The sequence below is a fragment of the Gobio gobio genome (genome assembly GCF_949357685.1).
Source record: "Gobio gobio genome assembly, chromosome: 20".
NCBI classification, from domain to species: Eukaryota; Metazoa; Chordata; class Actinopteri; order Cypriniformes; family Gobionidae; genus Gobio; species Gobio gobio.
Window position 1 is genome coordinate 3,673,835 of NC_137113.1, and position 12,446 is coordinate 3,686,280.

The 12,446-nt window shown below is 42.5% G+C and overlaps 1 protein-coding gene across 1 annotated transcript in view; it reads right to left on the reverse strand.

Moving 5' to 3' along the window:
* LOC307143770 (sterile alpha motif domain containing 8) overlaps positions 1-12,446 on the reverse strand; it is a 52,161-nt gene that overhangs the window by 5,661 nt on the left and 34,054 nt on the right. Inside the window, 5 exon segments of the mRNA XM_079845532.1 lie at positions 901-953; positions 1,042-1,194; positions 3,124-3,173; positions 3,268-3,339; positions 11,399-11,428. Of these exon segments, the coding sequence (XP_079701658.1) occupies positions 901-953; positions 1,042-1,194; positions 3,124-3,173; positions 3,268-3,339; positions 11,399-11,428 (358 nt within the window).

A 12,446-nucleotide genomic window follows, 5' to 3' on the forward strand; every position in this document is an offset into this window, starting at 1 on the left:
GCCTATAGGATGATCATTTATATTTGGTAACACTTTAGAATAATGGTCATTAGTTAATATTAGTTAACTACATTAGTTAACATTAACTAATAAGGAACTGCACTTATGAAGCGTTTATTTATGTTTGTTATTGTTAATTTCAACATTTACTAATGCATTATTAAAATCTTGTTAACATTAGTTAATGCACTGTAAACTAAAATGAACAAACCATGAGCAGCTGGATTTATATTAACTAACTTTAACAAAGATGAACAAATACAGTAACAAATGCACTGCTCATAGTTAGTTCATGTTAGTTAATACATTAACTCATGTTAACTAATGACCATTATTCTAAAGTGTTACCTTTTATTTTACCTTAAAATTACATTGACTTAATTTGATTTAAAAAGCACCTGCTGTAGCATCTTAGTTTTTTTCGTTGCACTAAACATTATTTGATTTAACATTTTGGAACAATTATATACTTTGGTTTTATTTAATTTCACTGGTAAAGACTTTTTTTCTTTACACTGAATTTAAAAACAAATGCTGATTTAAGTAACGTCTTTGTTTGGATTGCAGAAGATGCAGTTGTTGCCTTTAATTTCACCTTTCAGCCTTTTCATTTCCAATTCAATTTCCTGTTCATTTCAGATTGCGGACTTGTTTTATTAGCCAAAAGCCAATTTAGCCTGTTAAATACCAAATAAACATCTTCATGTATACTTTCATTCTTTTATTGTGTAAAAAAAAAAAAAAAAAAAAAAAAAAAAACGGAAATCGGTATCGGAATCGGCCAGTTTTCTTGAAAAAAAAAAAATCGGTATCGGGATCGGCCATGAAAAATCATGATCGCTGCATCACTAATTAAAATCACCTTGCGATGCGTATGACGTGGCATTTAACTCATCTTACCCAGTGTTAGGAGAGAAGGTCGTGTCAAAGGTCAGCTTCAGTCCTTTGGTGATCTGTGAAACGCCACATACTGTTATTCTCAAGGCCTCATAATAATACAGTTATTCTCTGACGTGTGTGTGTGTGTGTGTGTGTCCGCACCTGGTCCTCCACCGTGATCTCTGTGCCCAGAGTATTGTCCGTGTTCCACTTCTCCGTGAAGGTCAATCCGTACTCGGCCCATTTATACTTGGTCTCCAGGTTCCCGCTGACCTTATTTGAGTCCATGTTAGATGTCCCACATGTTTTAAACTCCTAATGAGGGGGAAAAAAACCAGACAATATTGTATTACACAACAGCCGGAGTGGCCTAGATCAGAGCTTTTCAAACTTTTAGATCCCATGGACCCCCAAATATGAACATCCTCGTCCTGAAATTTAAAAGACATCTGTCTTTTATAAACACCCGATTAATACAATTAAATATCTAACATTAGTTTCTAGTTCCTTTATTATACATCTTCTCTACTCACTATAAGAATGCACTGTTAATTGCATCATTTATTTATTTAAATCCAATTTTTATTCATTTATATTAATCGTTAATTACATTATATGTTAATTTAACATTTAATCACTTATTTATCTTAATCGAATACATTTTTAACACATTTATATACACGTGTGTGTTTTTTCTCTAAAAGTTTACATATTTATTCAATAATTTTGTTATTATTATATTCAGCTTTACTGGCTTTTCCACATATATTTAATCTCATTTATTTATTTATTTACTTTTTACATTTTTATCATATGTTAATTTACCATTCATGTATTTATTTATTTTAATCAAATTTATTTACTCAATTTTACTTACTTTTCTCAACAAATTTATAAATAAGAAATTAAGCAAATGTATTTATATACGTATTTATTTTTGTGCATGTTTTGTATGTTAATTTAACATTAAATCACTCATTTATCTTAATCAAATTAATTTTTAACACATTTATATACACGTGTGTGTTTTTTCTCTAAAAGTTTACATATTTATTTAATAATTTTGTTATTATTATTATTATTTTCAGCTTTACTGGCTTTTCCCACATATATTTTATCTCATTTATTTATTTATTTACTTTTTACATTTTTATCATATGTTAATTTACCATTCATTCATTCATTTATTTTAATCAAATTTATTTACTCAATTTTACTTACTTTTCTCAACAAATTTATAAATAAGAAATTAAGCAAATGTATTTATATACGTATTTATTTTTGTGCATGTTTTGTATGTTAAATTAACATTAAATCACTTATTTATCTTAATCAAATTAATTTTTAACACATTTATATACACGTGTGTGTTTTTTCTCTAAAAGTTTACATTTTTATTTAATAATTTTGTTATTATTATTATTATTATTATAATATTCAGCTTTACTGGCTTTTCCACATAAATTTAATCTAATTTATTTACTTTTTACATTTTTATCATATGTTAATTTACCATTCATTTATTTATTTATTTATTTTAATCAAATTTATTTACTCAATTTTACTTACTTTTCTCAACAAATTTATAAATAAGAAATTAAGCAAATGTATTTATATACGTATTTATTTTTGTGCATGTTTTGTATGTTAATTTAACATTAAATCACTTATTTATCTTAATCAAATTAATTTTTAACACATTTATATACATGTGTGTGTTTTTTCTCTAAAAGTTTACATTTTTATTTAATAATTTTGTTATTATTATTATTATTATTATTATTATTATTATAATATTCAGCTTTACTGGCTTTTCCACATCAATTTAATCTAATTTATTTACTTTTTACATTTTTATCATATGTTAATTTACCATTCATTTATTTATGTATTTTAATCAAATTTATTTACTCAATTTTATACTTACTTTTCTCAACAAATTTATAAATAAGAAATTAAGCAAATGTATTTATATACGTATTTATTTTTGTGCATGTTTTGTATGTTAATTTAACATTAAATCACTCATTTATTAATTTTAAACTTATTTATTTATTTACATTTTTTCATGTTTTTTCCACTGACCCCTTGTCACTCCTTTGCGGCCCCTTGGGGGTCCCCGGACCCCAGTTTGAAAACCCCTGGCCTAGACGACCATCTGAGGGAAGGGACGGTTTAGAATAATGCGCATGGATGAATTATGCACAGAAACACACATAAATAGAGTTAATTCTGAGCACGTACCACTCCGTTAGCAGACTTGGTTTTGACATCAAGCTTCACCATCCCAAAACCTCCATTCGGAAAGACACATTAGAAAATATGATGCGATATGCATGTTTAAAATAAACGTTTTATGCACAGATCCGAGGAAGTGATGAGCATTACCGTAGCCCTTATTGAAGACGTCCTTTGCAGCTTTTCCAAGATCTGCGTATGCTGGAGGAACAGCCATTTTATCTGAAAACACGAGGAAAAACAATCATCTGTGTGATATTTACAGGCGTTTTCTTTGATCAAACCTCTAGAACGAAGCTTTAAAATGCCTCAATATGCTTTTTTAAAGGTTTCTAATGTTGTTTTAGAGTCTCTCGCACTAGGTTTGCAAGCATTCGAGGTAAAAAAACACGTAATTCTCTCATAATACACATGGCAGCATCAGCTCTTTTCTCTCAGTGTCTGAAACGGTTCATCCGAAGATTCAGTCTCTAAGCCCCGCCTTTCTGAGAGAGCCTCTGCTCTGATTGGTCAGAAGCCGAACGCTCATTAGCATACAGGGCTCCTGACTAACATTAGCGAGCACCAGCACCACTCAGTTCTACAGATGGAGGCGGAAATTAATCATAAAACTACTATTGTTTTGCATTGTTTTGTTAATAAGTGCAGTTACTAATAATATTACGTGTTTGTTTTAGGGCTGTAATCAACCAAAGAAAATCTTGGTGGACTGAAATTTTCGACTAAAAATGACGTTAGGAAAAAAAACGTTAAATGAATTAGCTGTGCACTGTGTGCAGTACTTGGTGGCCTTGTTGTCTGCCTAAATGAATTATAAATAAACATAAACTCCCCCTTGTTTTCACTTATTTTGGATTAGCCCAACCCACTGGAGAAGAGACTTCTTTGCGGTGTTTGTTTAATTGTGAGAGTGTTTTCCTAGCCAGTCTCTTCTACCATGTCAACAAAGACATTGGCAGTGTGGCAGCATTTTTTTAAAATAGAAAATGGGAAAAAAGTCGAATGCAAATTTTGCAAGCAACAGTTTGCATATCACAGCTCGACTACAAACATGTCATATCACCTAAAAACGGTAAGCTTGTCTGCGTTAGGTTGTCCCGTCTGTTTTGAGTTGCCCCGTCCCTTTAATTATTGTGCCAACTGCGAATTTATTTCTAGTTTTATTTATTGGATTTGGGCACTTTATTGTTTTATTTGGAGGCTAATGCGCGATGCGCTAGGGCTGTAATCACTAGAAAGAAAATCTTGGTCGACTGAGGTCCTGAAATTACTAAAAAAGACGTTAGGAAAAAAACGTTAAATTAATTCGCTTCTCCAGTGGGTTGGGCTAATCCAAAATAAGTGAAAACAAGGGGGGTGTTCTGAAGACAGAGGCTGCTTCTCAATATCCCTCCTCCATCCTCGCTCCTCCATCCTATGACCCGCAAAACAGACCGAGCTCAGCCATCTTGTAGGATCTCAATTCTCTAATTGCACCGCGAGGAGGCGAGGATGGAGGAGGCGAGGATGGAGGAGTGAGGATGGAGGAATGAGGATGGAGGAGGCGAGGATGGAGGAGCGAGGATGGAGGAGCGAGGATGGAGGAATGAGGATGGAGGAGGCGAGGATGGAGGAGCGAGGATGGAGGAGGCGAGGATGGAGGAGCGAGGATGGAGGAGGCGAGGATGGAGGAGCGAGGATGGAGGAGGCGAGGATGGAGGAGCGAGGATGGAGGAGTGAGGATGGAGGCGAGAGGATGGAGGAGCTAGGATTGAGGAGTGAGGATGGAGGCGAGGATGGAGGAGTGAGGATGGAGGAGTGAGGATGGAGGCGAGGATGGAGGAGTGAGGATGGAGGCGAGGATGGAGGAGTGAGGATGGAGGAGGCGAGGATGGAGGACGCGAGGATGGAGGACGCGAGGATGGAGGAGGCGAGGATGGAGGAGTGAGGATGGAGGAGTGAGGATGGAGGAGTGAGGATGGAGGAGGCGAGGATGGAGGAGGCGAGGATGGAGGAGGCGAGGATGGAGGAGTGAGGATGGAGGAGCGAGGATGGAGGAGGTGAGGATGGAGGAGGCGAGGATGGAGGAGGTGAGGATGGAGGAGGCGAGGATGGAGGAGTGAGGATGGAGGAGCGAGGATGGAGGAGCGAGGATGGAGGAGGTGAGGATGGAGGAGGCGAGGATGGAGGAGTGAGGATGGAGGAGTGAGGATGGAGGAGCGAGGATGGAGGAGGTGAGGATGGAGGAGCGAGGATGGAGGAGGTGAGGATGGAGGAGTGAGGATGGAGGAGTGAGGAGGGAGGAGTGAGGATGGAGGCGAGGATGGAGGAGCTAGGATGGAGGAGGCGAGGATGGAGGAGGCGAGGATGGAGGAGTGAGGATGGAGGAGGCGAGGATGGAGGAGTGAGGATGGAGGCGAGGATGGAGGAGTGAGGATGGAGGCGAGGATGGAGGAGTGAGGATGGAGGCGAGGATGGAGGAGTGAGGATGGAGGCGAGGATGGAGGAGTGAGGATGGAGGCGAGGATGGAGGAGTGAGGATGGAGGCGAGGATGGAGGAGTGAGGATGGAGGCGAGGATGGAGGAGTGAGGATGGAGGCGAGGATGGAGGAGTGAGGATGGAGGCGAGGATGGAGGAGTGAGGATGGAGGCGAGGATGGAGGAGTGAGGATGGAGGAGGCGAGGATGGAGGAGGCGAGGATGGAGGAGCGAGGATGGAGGAGGCGAGGATGGAGGAGCGAGGATGGAGGAGGCGAGGATGGAGGAGCGAGGATGGAGGAGTGAGGATGGAGGCGAGAGGATGGAGGAGCTAGGATTGAGGAGTGAGGATGGAGGCGAGGATGGAGGAGTGAGGATGGAGGAGTGAGGATGGAGGAGTGAGGATGGAGGAGGCGAGGATGGAGGACGCGAGGATGGAGGAGGCGAGGATGGAGGAGTGAGGATGGAGGAGCGAGGATGGAGGAGGTGAGGATGGAGGAGGCGAGGATGGAGGAGTGAGGATGGAGGAGGCGAGGATGGAGGAGGCGAGGATGGAGGAGTGAGGATGGAGGAGCGAGGATGGAGGAGCGAGGATGGAGGAGGTGAGGATGGAGGAGTGAGGATGGAGGAGTGAGGAGGGAGGAGTGAGGATGGAGGCGAGGATGGAGGAGCTAGGATGGAGGAGGCGAGGATGGAGGAGGCGAGGATGGAGGAGTGAGGATGGAGGCGAGGATGGAGGAGTGAGGATGGAGGCGAGGATGGAGGAGTGAGGATGGAGGCGAGGATGGAGGAGTGAGGATGGAGGCGAGGATGGAGGAGTGAGGATGGAGGCGAGGATGGAGGAGTGAGGATGGAGGCGAGGATGGAGGAGTGAGGATGGAGGCGAGGATGGAGGAGTGAGGATGGAGGCGAGGATGGAGGAGTGAGGATGGAGGCGAGGATGGAGGAGGTGAGGATGGAGGAGTGAGGATGGAGGAGTGAGGAGGGAGGAGTGAGGATGGAGGCGAGGATGGAGGAGCTAGGATGGAGGAGGCGAGGATGGAGGAGGCGAGGATGGAGGAGTGAGGATGGAGGCGAGGATGGAGGAGTGAGGATGGAGGCGAGGATGGAGGAGTGAGGATGGAGGCGAGGATGGAGGAGTGAGGATGGAGGCGAGGATGGAGGAGTGAGGATGGAGGCGAGGATGGAGGAGTGAGGATGGAGGCGAGGATGGAGGAGTGAGGATGGAGGAGGTGAGGATGGAGGAGGCGAGGATGGAGGACGCGAGGATGGAGGACGCGAGGATGGAGGAGGCGAGGATGGAGGAGGCGAGGATGGAGGAGCTAGGATGGAGGAGTGAGGATGGAGGAGGCGAGGATGGAGGAGGCGAGGATGGAGGAGGCGAGGATGGAGGAGTGAGGATGGAGGAGCGAGGATGGAGGAGTGAGGATGGAGGAGGTGAGGATGGAGGAGTGAGGATGGAGGCGAGGATGGAGGAGTGAGGATGGAGGCGAGGATGGAGGAGTGAGGATGGAGGCGAGGATGGAGGAGTGAGGATGGAGGAGTGAGGATGGAGGAGGCGAGGATGGAGGAGGCGAGGATGGAGGAGCGAGGATGGAGGAGGTGAGGATGGAGGAGTGAGGATGGAGGAGGCGAGGATGGAGGAGTGAGGATGGAGGAGGCGAGGATGGAGGAGTGAGGATGGAGGGGCGAGGATGGAGGAGCGAGGATGGAGGAGCGAGGATGGAGGAGTGAGGATGGAGGAGTGAGGATGGAGGAGTGAGGATGGAGGAGTGAGGATGGAGGAGGCGAGGATGGAGGAGGTGAGGATGGAGGAGTGAGGATGGAGGCGAGGATGGAGGAGTGAGGATGGAGGCGAGGATGGAGGAGTGAGGATGGAGGAGGCGAGGATGGAGGAGGCGAGGATGGAGGAGTGAGGATGGAGGAGTGAGGATGGAGGAGGCGAGGATGGAGGCGAGGATGGAGGAGGTGAGGATGGAGGAGTGAGGATGGAGGAGGCGAGGATGGAGGAGTGAGGATGGAGGAGGCGAGGATGGAGGAGTGAGGATGGAGGAGCGAGGATGGAGGAGCGAGGATGGAGGAGCGAGGATGGAGGAGTGAGGATGGAGGAGCGAGGATGGAGGAGCGAGGATGGAGGAGTGAGGATGGAGGAGTGAGGATGGAGGAGTGAGGATGGAGGAGGCGAGGATGGAGGAGGTGAGGATGGAGGCGAGGATGGAGGAGTGAGGATGGAGGCGAGGATGGAGGAGTGAGGATGGAGGCGAGGATGGAGGAGTGAGGATGGAGGCGAGGATGGAGGAGTGAGGATGGAGGCGAGGATGGAGGAGTGAGGATGGAGGCGAGGATGGAGGAGTGAGGATGGAGGCGAGGATGGAGGAGTGAGGATGGAGGAGGCGAGGATGGAGGACGCGAGGATGGAGGAGGTGAGGATGGAGGAGGTGAGGATGGAGGAGGCGAGGATGGAGGAGTGAGGATGGAGGAGCGAGGATGGAGGAGGTGAGGATGGAGGAGCGAGGATGGAGGAGGTGAGGATGGAGGAGTGAGGATGGAGGAGTGAGGAGGGAGGAGTGAGGATGGAGGCGAGGATGGAGGAGCTAGGATGGAGGAGGCGAGGATGGAGGAGGCGAGGATGGAGGACGCGAGGATGGAGGACGCGAGGATGGAGGAGGTGAGGATGGAGGAGGCGAGGATGGAGGAGGTGAGGATGGAGGAGGCGAGGATGGAGGAGTGAGGATGGAGGAGCGAGGATGGAGGAGGTGAGGATGGAGGAGTGAGGATGGAGGAGTGAGGATGGAGGCGAGGATGGAGGAGTGAGGATGGAGGCGAGGATGGAGGAGTGAGGATGGAGGCGAGGATGGAGGAGCTAGGATGGAGGAGGCGAGGATGGAGGAGGCGAGGATGGAGGAGGTGAGGATGGAGGAGGCGAGGATGGAGGAGTGAGGATGGAGGAGCGAGGATGGAGGAGGTGAGGATGGAGGAGTGAGGATGGAGGAGTGAGGAGGGAGGAGTGAGGATGGAGGCGAGGATGGAGGAGCTAGGATGGAGGAGGCGAGGATGGAGGAGGCGAGAATGGAGGAGTGAGGATGGAGGAGTGAGGATGGAGGAGGCGAGGATGGAGGAGGCGAGGATGGAGGAGTGAGGATGGAGGAGTGAGGATGGAGGAGGCGAGGATGGAGGAGGCGAGGATGGAGGAGCGAGGATGGAGGAGGTGAGGATGGAGGAGTGAGGATGGAGGAGGCGAGGATGGAGGAGTGAGGATGGAGGAGGCGAGGATGGAGGAGTGAGGATGGAGGAGCGAGGATGGAGGAGCGAGGATGGAGGAGCGAGGATGGAGGAGTGAGGATGGAGGAGTGAGGATGGAGGAGTGAGGATGGAGGAGTGAGGATGGAGGAGGCGAGGATGGAGGAGGTGAGGATGGAGGAGTGAGGATGGAGGAGGCGAGGATGGAGGAGTGAGGATGGAGGAGTGAGGAGTGAGGATGGAGGAGGCTTCCTGAGGAATCATGAGCGAGGATACACGGGTGTATCCTTTGAGGAAGTGTTTTATCGACTAAACGTGACGTGCGTATAAATTCTCCTCCCCCTTCGCATCTTGCCACGGTTTATTCATTATTATTATTATGTTTACATGTACAACAAAAAAAGAATGTCAAATAACAACAACTGACAGTTGCAGAATTATATCAAAGCACAAGAAAATTAAAGAAACAAACTGTAATACTGTAAACAACAAATAAAAAGCAGTAAATAACTGGGAATAATTAGTTATTAATAACTGGTAATATTAAATAAAATATGGACAAATGTGGTATTTTGTAGGGGTTGAAACTATTATATTATATAAATGATTATCTCTAATGTTCAAGCATCCCGATGTGCAAACTAAATCCAGCGGTGTAGATCATCATTATCTGACGGCGTTCTGAAGTGACGCTAAAGGGAGCGAGGATATATCATTTCACTTCATTCAATTCCTCCGTCCTTCGTCTTTTCCTTGCGTCCTTCCCTCGCATCCTGAAGGGGTGGAGATAAGACGCGAGGGAAGGAAACCAGGATGCACAAATAAGGATTGAGAAGCACATTAGCAGTTAGTGCTTTCCACCTGATCAAATGAACGTGACCAAAAAAAATCGACCAATCAGAATTTAGGTCGAGCCAGAAAATATCAACTAATCGACTGGGAGATTACAGCCCTAGACAACTCGTTTCTAAATCACTTCTTTCTTTTTAGGAGACGAACTCCATTTATCTTTGAAACTGTGCAGAGCTTTTCCATTACACACTACAGGAAAGTGAATAACCTAAAAGGCAGAATAAGAGCATCGTCCTGCAGCGTTTGTGCTCCAGACATCAACAAATCCTCAAATCATGCGTCGTTACGGAAGAGAATCAGAAGGAAAAATTCCCACAGTCATTTCTGTGACATGTGGTGAGAGTCATTATCATTTAGATCAGGTGTGGTCAGAGAACACACACACACACACACACACACACCTACAGGATCTGAACCGCACAGAACACAAGTCCCTTCCATCTCCAGTGTGAGGAATAAACTCAAATTCATTTTACTGACTTATTTTATCAATCATCAGAGCATCAAATTAAGACATTTCCACAAATCTGAATTAAATTACACAATTAAACACCTCGAGAAAATAAAAGCTTGAGGTGACCATCATATTACAAAATTATGTTGCTGTTATGTTATTTGCCATTGTATACGTGTGTATGTATATATATATATATATATATATATATAGGTATGTATATATGTATGATACATAATTGAATATGTTATCTATTTTTTTTATTTTGAGCTTTTGTATATGTTGAGGTGGAGAAAAAATTGTTCTGTATGTATATTGTTCTTGTGCGTTTTTTGGATAAAATTAGTAAAAATATAAGAGTTAAGGGAGGAAAAAACATACAAGTGTCTGGAGTTCATTAACTCAGACTGAATTCAAGAAAATATTAATTATCATAATTTATTTCAGATGCTCCAATATAAACTATAAATCATGTTTTAAAGCCGAAATTATTTATTAAGAGGAGGACACTATTCAAACAAAATGTTTGCTGCCAATAAAATTTCTGACAATTATATAATATTTTAAAGAATAATTAATACAAAATTATATTATACATTTTTAGTGCTGTCAAATCGATTAATCCCATCCAAAATAAAAGTTAATATTTACATAATGTGTGTGTGTGTGCTGTGTATTATATATATATATATATATATATATATAAATACACACACATGCATGTATATTTAATAAACATTTGTTATATTTATAACATATATACATACATATATATATACATATATATATGCAGTATTAACATGTAAATATTTCTTAATTATATACATGAATGAGTGTATTCATCTACACATAATAATTATACACAACACACATTATTTAAATATTAACTTTTATTTTGGATGCGATTAATCGATTTTACAGTTTAAATAAAGTTCGACGTTGACTTTATTGTAAATTATTGTTATTGTAAATGTATTATTACAATAAAGCAGGTAAACGTTATTTCTCGTAGTAACAATTTATTTATATAACGTATAAAAGAAAAAACAATAATCACAAAAAATATTAAGAGATTAATTTAATAGCAAAGTTAAATTTCACCGCGATAAACATACGCACTAGGCAGGTCTGGTTCACCTCCAGCTGTCACCGGACCGAACCGAGCCTGGCCTGGAGGAGCGCGCGGTCTCGGTTCTAACCTTTCCGATCCATTTTAATGTTCATTTTCATCAGCAAATGCAAAGGCCGAGTATTTGTAAAGGTTTAAACCGCACTAACCAGAGAATGCAGGTCGAACCTGTGCAGCGGCTCACCGGCGACGGATGAAGGAGACTCAAGCGTCGCGCTAAACGCTAATGCTAACACAACAGCAGCACAGCAGCCGCTTCAGGACCTCTGAGAGAGCTGCCGCGAATAATGCCTGACCGACATTAATGCTTCAGCAGCATCGATATTAAAGTGTATTATACATACATATCATTTTCTGACATTCACTTTATATTCTAAGTTTATATTATGCTATGTAAATGTCATTAATAACGTAAAGTAGTAAGATGTCAGTGATTTTCTGACATTTATGGAATTCCAAAGCTGACATGAAAAATTATAAATAAATAAATATACGACGAAATGTAAATATATATATTTCCACATTTATTTATGTATATTTGTATTTATGTCTACATTTCTTTATTTCTACATTTCTTTGTGCGTTGTATGGTAATGAGGGGGGCGTGTTTTACCTCAGACATAGCAATCGAGCTCAGAGTTAAATATAATTTGATATAAGATTTTGGTCATATTGCCCATCTCTCATTCCCTGTGCCTTGCAAAGGCTTGCGTTTCGTTTGGTCACACTACTATGAAGGACGAAACCTGCAAAAACAATGAATTAATAAATACGCAAATAAATAAACAAACAAATAAATAAATCCACATAATTCTACATAAATAAATGTGCAAATATGCAACATGCTAATGAGGAGGTTTCAATCAAACATCAGAAGACGGTCTCTGCCATTGGCTCATGGCTGTCGACGCCCTCCTCATTAGCATATTAGACAGAGGAAATATAAATACCGAACAACATTCAAAAATGAATAAATGGTTAAAGGGGGCATTTCCTTGAACATTTTTTTCATTCATTTTATTTAATTATTTATCTTCTCGCACATTTAATGATCTATATATTTATTTATACAGGAATATGTGGATTTATTTGCACATTTATATATGTAGAATTTTTGTGGATTTGTTTATTTATTTGCATATTTATTTATTTATTGTTTTTACAGATTTCATCCTCCATACCCTCATTACCATACGG